At 35.9% G+C, this 17,556-nt stretch overlaps 2 protein-coding genes across 4 annotated transcripts in view; both read right to left on the bottom strand.

Moving 5' to 3' along the window:
- Nucleotides 1-579: 579 nt before the first annotated feature.
- LOC103131597 (phospholipase A2 inhibitor and Ly6/PLAUR domain-containing protein-like) lies at nucleotides 580-6,631 on the bottom strand. Of its 2 annotated transcripts, none has more exons than XM_007543268.2 (5): nucleotides 6,177-6,631; nucleotides 3,165-3,281; nucleotides 2,929-3,084; nucleotides 1,090-1,197; nucleotides 580-998 (listed from the first exon to the last, which is right to left on the bottom strand). In XM_007543268.2, exons 1-5 carry the CDS (start codon nucleotides 6,220-6,222, stop codon nucleotides 796-798), a joined length of 630 nt encoding a protein of 209 aa, XP_007543330.1. In that variant the 5' UTR covers nucleotides 6,223-6,631; the 3' UTR covers nucleotides 580-795. The 2 variants fall into 2 exon arrangements, with proteins under 2 accessions (XP_007543330.1, XP_007543331.1); XM_007543269.2 differs by lacking the exon at nucleotides 6,177-6,631 and adding an exon at nucleotides 3,677-3,831.
- Nucleotides 6,632-10,475: 3,844 nt separating this feature from the next.
- LOC103131595 (phospholipase A2 inhibitor and Ly6/PLAUR domain-containing protein-like) overlaps nucleotides 10,476-17,556 on the bottom strand; it is a 42,893-nt gene continuing 35,812 nt past the window's right edge. The window contains exons 1-5 of one of the 2 annotated variants that reach the window (XM_016666770.1): nucleotides 15,512-15,572; nucleotides 11,581-11,694; nucleotides 11,348-11,500; nucleotides 10,999-11,106; nucleotides 10,476-10,895 (exon numbers count right to left, since the gene is read on the bottom strand). In XM_016666770.1, the coding sequence (XP_016522256.1) occupies nucleotides 10,669-10,895; nucleotides 10,999-11,106; nucleotides 11,348-11,500; nucleotides 11,581-11,694; nucleotides 15,512-15,557 (648 nt within the window). In that variant the 5' untranslated portion in view covers nucleotides 15,558-15,572 and the 3' untranslated portion in view covers nucleotides 10,476-10,668. Of the gene's footprint in view, nucleotides 10,896-10,998; nucleotides 11,107-11,347; nucleotides 11,501-11,580; nucleotides 11,695-15,511; nucleotides 15,573-17,556 lie in introns of those variants that run through there. The other variant, XM_007543266.2, reaches the window with a different exon arrangement.

The following is a 17,556-nucleotide window of genomic DNA, read 5'->3' as shown; positions in this document are numbered from 1 at the left end:
CAGGTGCTGTAAGCTTTTGCTGGCTCTTTCATTAATATATCTTTTGTGAACGACGAAACTGAAGCAAAACCGGCCAGAGCTAGGTACCAGTAAATGTAAAAGTTTTTGATCTGTGCTGCCGAGTTAAAAAAAGTGTGAAAACGGAGAGTGCAAGAATCGGTAGTGCCCCCTAGTGGGGGCAAAGCCTTACAGTACCTACAGCATCACTTCAGGCTGCAGTGTGAACGTAGCCTTAGAGAAGGATGTTCTTTTTACTCAGCAGTATTCATGCTCTTGGGGTGAAATCATTTCACTTAATTATTCTCAGTGGCATCCATTAAAAAAATAAATGTTTTATAAGGTAAAGGTATTAGACCTAGAATTTAAAATTTTTAGTTTATTTCTTTTAGTACACAATAGCAATGAAATATTGAAGATGTTTAAAAAATTATGCTTGGTCTTATATTCATAGAGAACCAGTTAAAAGGAAAATAAGAGATTCATTAGATGCTTTAAAAGGTTGGTAGCCATGCAATCATTTCTATGAGCTAATAATTTCTGAGTCTCTCCAGGTTAGTGATTCATTTGGACTCTACAGTCTTATTCTCTAAAAGTTTTTATTTTCTCTTTGGAAAAAAAAAATCAAAATGAAAAACAAACAAACAACAAAGTATATTAGATGTTAATTCCAAAATGTTGGAATGTATAAAAAAGTTTTAACTAAAACTTTTTTATAGAATCAAATAAAAAGAACAGATTTATCAAATGAATTATGCTTAAAACGAAAGCGTGACAACAATGGAGTACTTTCTATCATTATGAAAATAAGGTAGAGATCAACAGAGGCACCAGCAGGAGCAGCAGGGTGGGACTGGCACTGCTGGCGCTGTTGCAGTAGTCGCCCTGGCAGCAGCTCAACTTTACTCCAGTGAACTGATTCACCAGTGAAGCTGTCTTATCTGAGCACACCAGCTCAGATGCACATCCCTTCACGGTCAGACTTGCTCCATCTACATTTCCTGTGAAAATGAAGTTATGATATCAGTAACACATTTATATCTAATTCTTCTGAGGAGAGATATGGAGCATGCAAACATGTTGGTCTCTTACCTGTTACTTTGACGCAGTAGTTTTCATCCCCAACACAGTCAAGAGTTTTCATGCAGTTTTCTCCCACACAGCTGAAGCACTTTCTGCCACTTGGAGTGAGCTTGTCATCTAGGATGTAGAGATGGTTGTTCCATTGACAAGAAATGCTAAATTACAACATTTTTCTTCAAAACTTTCTTTTTTTTCACTAACTTGTTTCTCTTAAAATATATGCAGATGAAGCTAAACTCACTACACTTTAAAACATTTATTGGTCTGTAGTTCATGTTACAAACTTTTTTACTTTAATCTGACTTAATTCTTTAGGTTTATTGATGACAACTTGCTTTTTGTGTTGAATTAACTTAGAAGTTACAAATCTTTAATTTAAAGTAACTTTTTACTTTAACTTTACTTCACAACAACTAAGTTTAATGCTGCGCTCATATCCTACGTCTGACATCATGACGCAATCTTCACCAGGGACAGATCCTGCACCAAACAGGTGCTGTGGCGGCGAAGGGGCGAACCACAACTCACATCAGGAGAATTGATGAAGCTGTTGCAGGTTTGATTCCCAGCATGACGACCTTTGCTATCTGTCACTAGATAAATGATGACCTGTCTGATGATCAAGACAGCGATAGGGAGTATCGTCTAATATATGGAGAAGCTAAAATTCTGATCAGAAAGTTCAGTTTCTGTTCATCCTCTGTAAAGAGAGCTTTTTGTGCTCCACTATACACTGCTCACCTGTGCTGACAATAAAAAAAGCAGCCTGCAAAAACTTTATGTTAAGGAAATAAATTAATCATATTTTGATATAAAACACTGTTTCAATTAATAAACGAATCAAGAATAACAGAATGCATTGTGGTTTGTATTTTAATCAAGGCTCAAACAGAGAAAGAAATGACCATTGAGACTCCGGCAGAACCTGGGAGTGAAGAATAGATAAAAGTGAATGACTTCTTATCAGGCACCAGATATGTACAAACAGCACCTCCTTCAGCTTTCTTCTCTTAGTGAGTTATTTTCTCAGGCTCTTCAACGAAAACTGATCTCTGTTTAATTTACTGTATGACCTTGGAGGCGTCAAACCAAAGTCAGGAAGAGAAAAATACAACCTCTGAAACATCCCTCCACCTGTGCTTCCAGGATGAAGGCTGCTATGTAATAAAATTTATTGATTGGTTGAAATAAAACTAGGTTTGTCTCTACATGGCCTAAATATGCCATATTTAGGCCATGTAAATATGCCATATTTAGGCCATGTAAATATGGCCTAAATATTTACATTTAGGCCATGTACTATGTAAATGTACTATGTAAATGTACTATGTAAATGTACTATGTAAATGGGAGCATGGTGCATGGGAGTACTACTCAGTGCCTAGATGGATTAGTGCTAACCTTATATTTGTACATAATTCTGTATCCTCCTGTGCAGCTGTGCTCAAGAATCAAATGTACAAATGTATGTGAAGATTATTTATGTCATGCAATAATATAATTGCAATTTTAGTAAACCCTGCACTGAGTACAGTCCAATTACTCTCAAATCAAAAAAACCCTTAAAAATATCCTTTTATTTTATTTGACTTAAACTAAATGATTTGAGTAAGACTGACTTAATTTTGTCAACTTAAACCAACTTAATAAATAAGGTTGGATAAACTGGATTTAATTACTTGTTACAAGTTGAAGCAATTCACTTAAGCTGGTTCAACTATTTTTATTTTTCACTGTACGTGGATTATACTTTTTAACCCAAGTCTGAAATAGGTTTAAAAAAGTTTGTGAGCACTGTAAATTCAAATTGTTCAAAGTATTGAAAAACATAATAAGGAAATGAATTACCAGGTTTTGGGTAGTCAATCTTCGCATTGCAGATGTCTCCATCGCAGCAGCTGCTCTTTTGTACCATTCTGTAAGCTCCATAGTTGACAGAAAAGTCAAGACAAAGTTCAGGTAAAACGCAACTTTTGTCGTTGAGCTCAGAAAACTTTGCACCACCTGTAATTAAAGAACAAAACATTTAAAGTGAGGAGGTCCCAAACTAATAACCAACTACTGGAAACCTCACAAATACGTACCTAGAAATTTGACTTGTGTTGCTGCTGAACAACGATAGTTCTGTGAAGAACATTCAATTGTTTTCTGAGTGCAACTTCCAGGCAGGTTTGATGCACATTCACATTTCAGGTTGTCAGCTAATTAAAACACAGAGAAAATGAACTTTTATTGTCAACAAAGTATGAAAAGGAAACAGGGATATTACATGTTTTCTAAATGCCAAAAATCCTATTATTAACCAAAACAAAAACGGCAGGAAATACAGAGTAGGAAGGAAAAGTCTGAAAGGCTTAGCAAGAAAAGCAGAAACTGGATTATTGTAGTTTTTAATGTGAGAGAAGGAGAACAGTTAAATGTAATGAAATCACACTAATAAATGCAACGCTACGTTAATCATACCCGTCTAGTCTCCCGTTATGGCCGGGAAACTACTATATTCTCACCGCCTTCCCCTTCTCTCTCTCTGACGGTAGCACCGAATGACGAAAACTAGACAGATATGTAATAATAACTGTAATAAAAAAAAACTTACCTTCCGGTAGAAACAGCACTTGAAGCACCAAAGTGAAGAGAAACATTTTGCTGGGGGATTGCAAGTGAGTTATAATTTTCTCAGTTGAAAAATATATATAGAAAGTTTTTCTGGGAGGGGCTCTACTCTCAGCTTTACACCTCCCCTAACTGAGCAGATCCTCCTGTTTGTGATTGGCAGATTCATAAAGTAAAAAGCAGCACAATGAAAAGCAGGTCTTTTTTTATCCAATAACAGTACTCTAACTGAATACAAAGAAATTGGTGTCAAGATATGTGTACTTCTCAAAAATTAATTATCTGGTAAAATCCTTGATGTTTGTCCAGATTGCTTTTATAAGTCTGAGTATTTAAATATTGCAGAATAAAATATTAAATGTGTCTGTTTGGTTTCCTGCCTGCAGTTCACACATGCAGGCAGGAGTCTAGCATGAAGTACAAAAACAGCTCAAAGTGGTTGGACCCACTGAGAAAGTTTTCAAATATGTTTGAGATATGATTGTATTTTCTATACACACCCGTGTCACTTCTGCCTTTTTTGTGATGGGGGGTTGAGTTCATCCTTTGTTCTTCCTCTCAGACTTGTGTGTGTGAAAGCAGGATGTGGGATTATTTGCTCACATGAACAGGATGTGGGGTTATTTGCCCACATCCTGCTTTCACACACACAAGTCCAGCTCACATCGGGGCTCTGCTTCTCTGACAAGTTCAGTGACAATCTTTGAATTAAACTCAGACAGATAAATATTGATCTTTCTGTGTTTATTTAATGTTTTTTTGCTCCGTTGATGAAAATGTTCACCACAGTATCATTTGTTTCTGTTAGCTTAGTATGTTTTAAAAAATTGTCTCCATTGAAAGAGGATGCTTTATGTTCAAAGGATGTGTTGATGTTGGTCTCTGTCTGCATCTTTGAACGTGTTTGTGTGTCTTATAAGCCCATGAGGACTGGACACCTTCTTGGAGTTTGTCACAAAATAAATAACCTATTACTACTACTACTGGTATGAAACCAGTCCAGCTCGAGATAGAGAAAATATGATCTGTATCTGTAAGAAATAAAGCCAACAATAGAACTTTACCTGCTTATAACACAGACAGGTAGTAAAACAAGGAAAATAAATATGCCAGCACTGTCCTGCAGACTCTATCGAGCTGCAAGCAGCTGTGCATGGAGTTGAGTCATACAAACCACTGCACGTTTTCTCAAGAACAGCCTGCAGAAGTTTAACACATAAACCACATGTGCAGCTCACAGATAACAAGTTGTTTACATGTTAAAAATCATATTTTATGTATATGTGAGCTTGATGGCTTTCTATAAACTTGGATGCTTTGAACACATTTGGTCTGGACTTTAATGTTAGGAAACTGTGAACTTTATTGAGTTTTTAAAGACAGTTTCCTCATATTTAAACAATCACCTGCTGAAATCCAGAAAAGTCCAAGTGAACATTGGGTCTTTGTGTGAGTATGTGCAAGTGTGCATGTATGAAATAAATATTTAATATGTACCCCATATTTTTTAACCTTAGTCTATTGGCAGAACTGGAAAAAGTAGAAGACACTTAGTTTTGTGATTTTACTATGAAGTTAAATTGGGGCCATAAAGTTTGTTCAAAAGGAGAAAAAGATTTGAACCTGAAAGAAATACTCAAAACTACTTTTCAGATTTAAAGCTTTTTTTTGTTTGAGAGATTTTTTTTTTTACAGATTCAAACACAATGACTGCAGTTGTCCAGCTGTAAGTCATCCGAGGCCCCACCACCCATGCCAAAATGGGGCCAGAAGTTTGAATCTGAAAAAATATATATCTGAAGCTTAAAAAAAATCAATCTGAAAAGTAGTTTTGAACATTTTCTTAGGTTCAAATGTTATTTTTTATTTTAAATATTTTATTCAGTTTCATTTTTTTTCTTCTGAAGAAACTTTTTGGCCCCAATTTACCTCCATACATATGCAGATCATTTGGGTGAAACAAGTTGGTGATAAAAAAGTGGGAGCTTTGAAGAAAAAAAATATGATTCTGCAGTTCTTTAGACTACAAGTTCAATCCAAATGGATAAAAGTGCTTCATCTGTGAGGGAGAAAACTGCATGAAAACACTCAACTGTGAAGGGAACGAAAACTCCTACTACTACTGGTATGAAACCAGTCCAGCTCGAGGTAGAGAAAATACGATCTGTATCTGTAAGAAATAAAGCCAACAATAGAACTTCACCTGCTTATAACACAAAATAAAACAAGGGAAATAAATATGCCAGCACTGTCCTGCAGACTCTATCGAGCTGCAAGCAGCTGTGCATGGAGTTGAGTCATACAAACCACTACACGTTTTCTCAAGAACAGCCTGCAGAAGTTTAACACATAAACCACATGTGCCGCTCACAGATAACAAGTTGTTTACGTGTTAAAAATCATATTTTATGTATATGTGAGCTTGATGGCTTTCTATAAACTTGAATGCTTTGAACACATTTGGTCTGGACTTTAATNCTTACCTTCCGGTAGAAACAGCACTTGAAGCACCAAAGTGAAGAGAAACATTTTGCTGTTGTTTCCACGTGAGTTGTGCACGCGGTTACGACTTCAATGGGAGTTCCACCTGGGAATACCGGGTGCTGTAGGCTTTTGCCACCACCAGGGGGCGATAACAACTTTAGCTCCCCGTATTTTCAGACGTTTTTAACTCAACACGGATCAAAAAACGTTTACATTTATTTGTACTCCTGGCACATTTTGCTTCAATGTCAAGAGGAACATTTTGCTTGTGGTTTACAAGTCAGTTATAATTTTCTCAGATGAAAAAATATATCTAAAGTTTTTCTTGGAGGGACTCTACGCTCAGTTTTACACCACCCCTAACTAAGCAGATCCTCCTGTTTGTGATTGGCAGATTAATAGTGTATGTAAAAGAAACACACTACCAGCCAATCAAATTTAAATCAAATTTCTTTAAATTTGATTAGAGTATTGTAATTGGATAATTTTAAAAAATCCAATTACAATACTCTAATCAAATTTAAAGAAATTGCGACATGATACATATGATTCTCAGAAATTGTTTGGTAAAATCCTTGATGTTTCTCCAGATTTATTTTATAAGTGTGATGAAGATAAACTACAGTATTTAAGTATTATGTGTTTTTGTTAGCTCAGTAAGATTCAAAAGCTAGGCATCTTTGAAAGAAGACAATTTATGTTCAAAGGATGTGTTGATGCTGGTTTCTGTCTGCAGAAACATTTATCAAATAAACTGTGAATAAAAAGAAAACATGGCAGCAGTGCAGAATTTTCTATGAGCTAAGGAAATAAGCTAGAAAACATCAGAGGCACCAGCAGGAGCAGCAGGACAGGACTGGCATTGCTGGCGCTGTTGCAGTAGTCGCCCTGGCAGCAGCTAAACTTTACTCCAGTGACCTGTCCAGAAATCTGTGACGTGAACTGATTCACTAGTGAAGAAAACTGATCTGAGCACACTAACTCAGAGGCACATCCCTTCGTCGTCAGACTTACTCCTAGAGAAGGAAATAAATCTGACATGCAACCTTGCTAAATGTAAAGCATATACAAACAATTTTTATTTTGGTTTAACATAAAAATGAAAAAAAAAAATTAATTAAAGAAGTGTGTTGGTGCAAAAATAAAATCTATAAGCACATTGCACAGCAGAAGTCTGTGCCGGTGGGAAATTAACACAGCCTTGGTGGTACCATCAGTTGTACATGGCACATGCGATCTGTAAATAAAAAAATCAGAATTGTCAAATAACAACATAAGAATATTTTGAGTTCATTATTGTTTTTACTAAAGGTGATATTGGGTTTTGTCAACATAAAGCTTCTTCTTAATTATCAATATTTGTTTGTTAGCTCATTATTTCAGAAGGTGAAAGGTTGTATTTGTGTGTTTCAAATTTATATTGAAATGATGTATTGATGAAAAATGCTGTGATTTTTAAAGTCACATTTACACTTCAAAAGAAAAATGAAAATGTCACCAGTAGAAAAGAAACATGTCATACTTTCTTTTCAGACTCGTTTTCCGTAAAATTGATCAATTTCAGCACATGTATTGTGGAATAATGAAGTAAGAGTTTTTTGGCTAAAATAGAGAGGAAGTACAAGTACGGTGAAATATGGAATAAAGATGGGCAATACGGACTAATAGTTTTATCAAAATTCTTTGATTTTCTATTTTATTAACAGAAAATGTAACAAAAATAACTATTCCTTAATATTTTCTGATATAATATCTCTGAGAATTTTTGTCTCAACAAACATAGACTGGAAAAACAATCACTGCTAAAGAATAACATAAATACATTTTTTTTTACAAAATCTCTTTCTCTTTCTTACTGTTTATTCAATGTCACATGCTGTTCTTTTTTTCTTTATGTAAAGCACCTTGAAATGTCTTGCTGCTGAAATGTGTTATACAAATAAAATTTGAGTGATTGATTGATTGAAATACATGCAATACGAGTGAGTAGTACACTGGAAATATAGACAAGTATGAATTTTAAGTACATACAATACAATGTGTCGAACAATCAATTCAAATACGTTCATATTTAATGATGCTCTCAATAAATAAAAATAAAATGAAAAATTGTAATAAGGGGAACCATTTACAATCACAATACAGACAATTATGTCAACATTATTGAGTGTGATTTATTATGACAACAATAAATAAAAATGTTGAACATGACTTTTGTACTGATACAAAAAATATCATAACTGACCATCCTGCATGAAAATCATATGTAATACATAAGTTTCATATATGGGGGACAATAAATAAGGCATGTATGTTGCCAAAAAATGCATCCCTGTGCTAACTTTAAGAAAAAAAAAGTTAAGTGTGAAATATATTTTTTTACATAATCAGAATATTTGAGGAGAATAAAGAGGGGATGCATATTTTGGCAGGCTGGAAAAGCAAATTGCCAAAAAAATGCATCCCTGTTCTAACTTGGAGAAATAAAGAGCTGAAAGGATTTCATCTTTTCTACGTAATGACACTTGTTCTCTGAGCTAATGCTATAATTTTTATATCAACAGGATGGATGCAAATATTTTCAGGCTCATAAATTAAAATGCATTTCCTCCTACATTAACAGACTAGAAAGTTAAGCATGATGTAAAATGTTCTACATAATGGGCCCCTGTTTTGTAATGCTTTTAAGCTATTATGGTATCAAAAGAAAAAACAGAGAATTTCAAACCATTTGCGGAGAACGTTTTCAACAGACGGACTGAAAAAAAGTTCGGCTCATGTGTGTCAATAAAGGTGTAAAAACCGTATTTATTTCAAGTAATTTGCGAAATAAAACCCACCATTTTAGGGATTACATGGTTAAGAAACGTGATAATGTAACAAATATCTTTAAAATTTCCTCTTCGGTCATATTTCAGTCCGGTTTCTCGTCAATATGCGAGACTTTAAACCGATGCGCGCTCCCGCGAGAGGGGATGCAATTTTGGGCAGGCATGCGTTTCTGGGCATAACACCTGTACCAAAACACACCGAACATGTTAAGGTGCCAGCAGCCAGCAGAGGTTAGGCTAGTATAACTGACCCACCACTCACTTGTTCAATGTTTTCCTAAAATTAAAACGTTTTCCTCACCTGATCTGAAGCCCGTATTACCATTATATATGGTTGAATTAACTGCTAAACATCGCGTCCGTTGTTCTGATTCTTTGCGTGATTGTAGTAGTTTCCTGACCACCGATATTCCTGACTCAATGGAGAGCAATGGCGCATGTGTGACTTACGATAAATCACGTAATGTCCAGTCTAGTAACATATCCAACAATGCTGGATCGCTCTGTCCTTCTCTCGCACTTCCTGCTACTCAGCAGTAGGTGTCAGGTTACATTGTGTTGCATTCAATGTTGTCGGAAAAAAGAGTTTCATGCGCTTAAAGTCCGATTTGCCATAACTATTTATTGAATTGATTGTCGCTAGCTGGGGTGTCAACAGGGGTGGCGAGGCTCTCGTTTGGGGTGGCAACTGCCAACAATTTGTTCCATTGCTTGGAGTGTTTTTCTTTTACATTTTGACTTTGTTGTCCATTTTTTAAATTACTAATTTGTTTGCTTTTTTGGCGTTTGATTTGATTTTTGTAATAATTAAGAGCTGTTCGTATCTGACATGTTCCCTTTCTTTTCAAGGACCGAGCAGCCATGTTTTTAAAGAAAGAAATGTTTTAAGAAAATTGTTAATAAAATACTGCGTACTATTCAGTCTGTATTCGGGCGCATCTTATACATGATTTTTAAATAGATCTCCCTTGCTGGTCACACTCTGAAAGCTTTTAACTTCTCTTTGAACAAACAATTTTTAATATTAAAACAAAGAAAAAGGAAAATGTTTATTCCACATTTATAACATCAAGTAATTTTTGTCATGTGGAGGTTTGTTGTGGTGAGGATACGGACGCAGGTAGACCCAGGTTGAAGGTGAAGATGATGAGTTTAATGGTGATAATCCAGGTAAACAGAGCAACAGGGAACAGCACGAAGAACATCAGTCGGCATTAGACAACAATGACAAGATTAGACAAGGATCCAAGGAGAGACAAGGACAAAAGGTGGGTATAAATACACACAAGGTAATTAAGGGGATGAGACACACCTGGGAAACAATCGGGGAGGACAAGACAGAGACTCACAGGAAAAGCAGGACTGAACACAGGAAATCTCAAAAATAAACACACAGAAACACGGATCGTGACAATTTTCTTGTTTTGAAACTAACCATCTAGAATGAGAAAAGTACTGGACCCAGAATTTCAAAAAAAAATCTTTGCATTTATTGAGGAAGATTCTTTTAGTATACAACAATAAAGCATAGAGGACATTGTTAATTCCAAAATGTTGCTCAACTAACCAAGTTTTTATAGAATCAGATAAAATGAAGAGATTTATCAAATTAATTGTGATTAAAAAGAAAACATGGCAGCAATGCAGAATTTTCTGTGAGCTAAGAAAATAAGTTAGAAAACAGCAGAGGCACCAACAGGAGCAGCAGGACAGGACTGGCACTGCTGGCGCTGTTGCAGTAGTCGCCCTGGCAGCAGCTCAACTTTACTCCAATGACTTGTCCAAGAATCCGTGAAGTGACCTGATTCACCACTGAAGAAATCTGATCTGAGCACACTGCCTTAGAGGCACATCCCTTCGTCGTCAGACTTACTCCTTGTACATTTCCTGTAAAAATAAAAATAGTTATGATGCGAGTAACACATTTGCATCTGATCTTAACATTTTTCTGAGGATAAATATGAAGCATGCAGACATGTTGGCCTCTCACCTGTTACTTTGACGCAGTAGTTTTCATCCCCTAGACAGTTAAGGGTTTTCATGCAGTTTTCTCCATCACAGGCGAAACACTTTTTGCCATTTGGAGTGGACTTGTTGTCTAAGATACAAAAATAGTTATTCAGTTGAAAAGAAATGAAGCTTTATTATAGTTTTTTCTTAAAAGCTTTCATTTTGTTGTCACCAACTTGTTTCTCCTAAAATATATGCAGATGAAGCTAGAATCACAAAACTATATTTTATTTGTTTAGCCTATTTTTGAATTAGATTTAAAAAGCTTGTGGGCACTGCAAATTCAAATTGTGCACAGTCTTGAAAAATACAATCAGGGAATTAACTACCAGGTTTTGGGTAGTCAGTTTGGGTGTTGCAGAGGTCTCCATTGCAGCAGCTGCTTTTTTGCAGCAATCTATGAAATCCATTGTTGATTGAGAAGTCAAGACACAGTTCAGCCTTCATGCAACTTTTGACATTGTGCTCAGAAACCTTATCACCTGTGATCAAAGAACACAAATTTTAAAGTGGGTTAGTCACAAACTAAGAATCATCAACTGGAAAACTCATACATACGTACCATGAATTGTGGTTTGTGTTGCTGTTAAGCAATGATCGTTCTGTGAGGGACATTCAGATTCCCCAGAGCAACTTCCATAGATGCTTGGTGAACATTTACATTTCAGGGTGTCAGCTACTTAAAACAAAGAGAAAATAAACTTTNTGTTTACGTGTTAAAAATCATATTTTATGTATATGTGAGCTTGATGGCTTTCTATAAACTTGAATGCTTTGAACACATTTGGTCTGGACTTTAATGTTAGGAAACTCAATAAAGTTTCCTAACATCAAAAAATTCGATGCCCCCCCGTCACACCCATCGTTTCAACCAGACAGCCATTTGTAATCCATAGCGGGGGGCGCAGAAAATGTTTGGAAACCACTGGGGGGCGCAAAAGAAAAAGTTTGGGAACCACTGTTATATCAGGTGTTTTTACCACAACCAGGTGGTAAAAACACCTGGTGGTGTTTTTAACACTAAAGACTCTTGAATTTTCACACTTTTTAATTCACCACTGACCACTTCTGTATCTGTTCTTACCTCTGCTGTGGTACATTTTTGCTTTAGTATGATCTTTCACAAAAGATATTTTAGTAAAAGAGCCAGCAAAAGCTTACAGCACCTGGTGTTCCCAGGCGGTCTCCCATTCAAGTATTAACCAGGCCCGACCCAGACGAGATCGGTATAGATGGGAAGGAGGCGCATGATGAGGTGATGGACTGAGCAGGTGGAAAGAAAAGCGTCTTTCAGTTTACACTAAGGTTCATTACTGTGCATTTTATGCTTTATGTTTTAATGTTAATGACTGATGATTACAGCTCACAGATTTTAAAATGAACATTATTCATTGTTGGTGCTTTAATCTTACAGAAGAATAAATCTAACGTCCAGTGAAACCAGTTTCCTGCACTTTGCTGCAGTTAGAGAGTAAAACAGAGGTGTGAGCCATGTGCCATTTCAAGACATTTGTGTTTGATCCGTAAAACAACAAAAAGATCAGATTTTACAGGAAAAACAGATATAATTTTGAATATTTATTCGCACAGTTCCATGATTACATCTTGTCATGTTGGCTGGTTGTTAATCTTTGCAGATTTAGTTTTAACCTTGAATAATTCAAATGCTATAGAAACAGCGAGTTATTTATAAACTTTGAATTATTCAAGGTTTTTGAAAATAAAAGAGCTCAAACAGAAAATGAAAACAGTTTTTACATATTTCAACCTAAACTCCTTCACAAATTTTTTGCATCATCAGAAACTCCTCTGATTCTGTGTATAAGTGTAACATTGTATGCTGGCTGCTTTGCCTCAGCAAAGTTTATTAAAATTGTAACTTCCTTGCCTACAACACTGCACAAGCAACATGATGGGTAAAAATCCTCAACACAGTCTTGAAAATATGCTTATAAATGTTGTTACATTTGGGCTCAATGTTCAAGAGACCAAAAAGAGGCTTAAGGAGGACGTGGCCTCTGGAGCCTGAGTCCAATAGAAAGCTTGTTATAATGGCGACTTTCAAGGTGTGAGATTTGTTCCACCATATTTCTGGAAAAATATTGACCATCTTTATCCATTTACAAGAAATAAATGGCATGTATTATTTAAAAAATCAAATCAGAAGAGCATTCAAAAACCACCTGTTTCCACATGGTTTTTCTTGTAGCATTTTGTTTTTGTGACTTAAAAAGAAGTGACTAGTCAAAATAAAAATAATATTTGCATTCTGATCCAACACATAGAAATACTCCTTTCAACAGTTTGTTTTTTGCTTTGCATGAAAAGATTTACATAATCATAAACAAGAGCTTACTATACAAATATATATATTACAAACTAAACTGACGGCTTTTGTTAGATGTTAGGCACTGAGACATTTGTACACAGGTGGTATTAACCTGATCTCCCTTATGTGGAAAACCATTTTCATATCCAAGAAATCATGTTCCACATGGTGTTGAGTTTTGAATAACATAAAACATAAAGTTAGAACCAGATATTTATGTTCATCAAATATAAAGAAACATTTTTATCACATCTGAAGTTAAATCAGACAAAACCTCTCCAGTTTTAGATCAGTTGGAATTACTAAAGTTATTACTAAATTTGATAAATGCCAGAAAATACTTTTTAGAAAATGCTTGGTAACTTTTCTAACGAATGCAAAAGTTTACATACATTTTGCCAGTATCACTGATAACTGTCTTTTAATCTGCCTGACGCTCAAAACTCGTTTGGTGAGAACACACCATTGGAGAAACATATTACAAATGGTGAGTTTTCTCTTTATTTAGAAGTACTTGTGCTATTGGGGCAGAAGAGGCTGTGCCATTTAGCAACAGCCATTCAGTTATCTTAAAAATAATCATTCACACACACCTAGTTTTATCCCTCTCTCCTTTCACCCCCAGCTTTTCTGTTCATGCCTTTAAATAATTTCAGTTAATCAAAAATAAACATTTACAATCAGAAAGGTACTGGACACAGAATATTTTTTTTTTTACATTTATTCAGGATTTTTTTTTTAGTATACAACAGCAAAGAAGTATTGATAATGTCTACAAAATTTAGCGTGGTCTTACCTAACTGAATTTATAGAGAATCAGTTAAAAGAAAAACAGATTTATTAAATGAATTATGCTTAAAACGAAAGCATGACAACAATGCAGTACTTTCTATCATTATGAAAATAAGGTAGAGATCAACAGTGGCACCAGCAGGAGCAGCAGGGCGGGACTGGCACTGCTGGCGCTGTTGCAGTAGTCGCCCTGGCAGCAGCTAAAATTTGCTCCGGGAAACGGATTTAACTGATATGAGCAGATCAGCTTGGAGGCACATCCCTTCAATGTCTGATTCTCTACACATTGAAAAAAAAGAAAAGAAAATACATTATCATGTTAGCAAAATGTTTAGATTTGATCTTAACATTCTTCTGAAAATAAATATGGAGCATGCAAAAATGTTGGCCTCTTACTTGTTGCTGTGAAACAGTAGTTTTCATTCCCTTCACAGTTAAGAGTTTTCATGCAGTTTTCTTTCTCACAGGTAAAACACTTTTTCCCATTTGGAGTGAGCTTGTAATCTAAGATACAGAGATAGTTACAAAATTCCAAATTATACCAACATTTTCTTCAAAGCTTTATTTATTTATTTATCACTAACTAATTTCTGCTAAAATATATGCAGATGAAGCTAGAATCACAAAACTAACTGTATTCTATTTTTTTATCCATTTCTACAATGATTGCTTAAAATGTTCTCTGTTTTAAGAAACAAGATGTTTTTGATTTGTAAATTCAAATTGTGGAAAAAATAACATTAGGGAATTAATTACCAGGTACTTCAGTGTTGCAGAGGTCTCCATTGCAGCAGGTAATCTTTTCAACAAATCTGTACGCTCCATAGCTGAAGGAGTAGTCAACACATACTTCATGCATAGCGCAACCTTTGAAGTTAACTTCATAAACCTTTGTACCATCTACAATCAAAGAACACAAATTTTAAAGTGATGAGGTCACAAAGAACCAACAACTGAAAACCTCACAAATACTTACCTTCAAACATCACTGATATTGCTGCTGAACAACGATCATTCTGTGAGGAACATTCAGTTGTTTTCTCAGAGCAACTTTCATATGTTCTTGATTCACATTCACATTTCAGGGTGTCGGCTAATAAAGAGAAAATTTACTTTCATTGTCAACAAAGTATGAAGGAAGCAGTGATATAGCACTTTTTCTAAGTGCCGGTGTCTTGTTCTTAACCAAGAGAAAATGGCTGAATCACATCAGCAGAAAATACAGAGTGAGAAGGAATAGTTTGAAAGGCTTAACAAGAAAAGCAAAAACTAGATTATTGTAGCTTTTAATGTGAGAGGAGAAAAGCTACATTTAATGAAATCACACTAAATAATGCGAAGTTAGAATAATATTAATTAATCAAAAACTTGCCTTCTGGTAGAAACAGCAGCCCAAGCACCAGAGAGAAGAGGAACATTTTGCAAGTGAGTTATAATTTTCTCAGTTGAAAATATTGACAGTTTCTCTGGGAGGGCCTCTACTCTCAGTTTTACACAACCCCTAACAAAAACTGGTCTTGTTTTATCCTATCACAGTACTCTAACCAAATTTATGGAAATTGCTACATGATACATATTGTAAGACTTGTGGGTGTCCAGATACTGTGATTCTCCTTTGTAGAATAATCCACAGAAACAATTGAGCTCTTTCTCAGTGTCGAACATTTAATTCCTCAATCAGCTGTCACCGAACTCAGCTGTCCTGCACTCGGCTGTAACCGAATGTTTGCTCTTCTCCCCATCCGAGAAGCCTTTCAAAATAAAACATTTCCAAAACATTTTACATTTTCATAACTCCAATTTTCACTCTTGCACTACTTCCCCCTCACAACAGAAAAGCGTCCCGGCTTCAAATATAGCAAATAAAATGGGCTGATTTAGTACAACAAGAAAAAAGCTGTTTTCATAAACTAGAATTATAGAATCATACTTTTACAGGAATGAACTGTTAACACAGGAAACAAAGGAAGAGAAAAAACAAAAACACAACGCAACTTCAAAAACATTACTTTCTACTTTTACTCCACTACATTTTACAGTAAGTATCTGTACTTTCTACTTCACTACATTTCTACAAAACTGTCGCGTTACTCATTACATCCAAGTCGCGTTGCGCTTTTTTCCGTTAAAATGTGAAGTTCAGGGTCTTAAGGTGGCGCCGTAAAATCCAAGCAATAACATGACTTAGTGTCTGTTGTCACCCATCGCCTCCACCTTTACTCGCACGAGGAGCTCCAGACATGCGCAGTGGTTTCCTCTGAGCGGGAGAAGATGTCTGTCTGATCGTCAGTAATATAATAGCGCTGCATAAACCATAAGATATGGCGACATGTAAAATCAGCAGCGCTTCGCTTTCACAGACAGTGGACGTAGTCCAACTTTTAGCGTCACTTGGAAGGAAAGCTTAAAGAAAGGTAAGATCTGTGGATGTGATGCTAGCAAAGCTAGCTGTACTGAGACACATATGTTGCATCTGCGATGAAAAAAAGTTGCCACTCATGCGCTGAATTATTGTGTGGAGGTGTTGACTGAGGTGTCGCAAATATGGGACAACGCTGTGACCAAAGTCTGCATTGATATGACATTCAGGAACGATCCGATTCTTCTGGACGGATCTTTACTGATTCAATTTATTTCAATCCGAAACTTCTCATCAGAGAAGTCAAAGGTCATATGTGGGGTACCCCAAGGTTCAATCCTAGGGCCCCTTCTTTTCAATATTTATATGCTCCCACTGGCTCAGGTTATAACAGGAAATAAGATTAACTACCATAACTACGTGGATGATATACAGCTCTACATCACGATGTCACCAGGTGACTCTGAACCCATCGAATCACTGAACATGAACAAATGCTTAGAACAGATAAATGTGTGGATGTGCCAAAACTTTTTCCAGCTGAACAGAAATAAAACTGAAGTTATTATCTTTGGACCTAAAGAGGAGCGAACTAGAATCAATGCACAACTTCAATTATTACAACTGAAAACCAGCAATCAGGCCCGAAACCTGGGAGTAGTGATGGACTCTGACCTGAACCTTCAGAGCCACATTAAGACAGTCACAAAGTCGGCCTTCTATCACCTGAAGAAAATCTCCAGGATTACAGGACTTATGTCTCAGCGCGATCTAGAGAAACTCATCCATGCATTTATCTTCAGCCGATTGATTACTGCAACAGCGTCTTCACAGGTCTGACTAACAAATCAATCAAACAGCTGCAGGTGATCCAGAACGCTGCTGCTCGCATTCTGACTAGAACCAGGAAGATAGAGCATATAACACCAGTTTTAAAATCCCTTCACTGGCTCCCTGTAGCTCAAAGAATAAACTTTAAAATACTGTTGTTAGTTTATAAATCACTGAACTGTTTAGAAACACAATATATTAAAGATCTGTTATTGCCGTACCAACCA

The sequence above is a fragment of the Poecilia formosa genome, unplaced genomic scaffold, assembly GCF_000485575.1.
Source record: "Poecilia formosa unplaced genomic scaffold, Poecilia_formosa-5.1.2 Scaffold791, whole genome shotgun sequence".
NCBI lineage: Eukaryota > Metazoa > Chordata > Actinopteri > Cyprinodontiformes > Poeciliidae > Poecilia > Poecilia formosa.
This window is presented reverse-complemented; position numbering and strand designations above follow the sequence as displayed.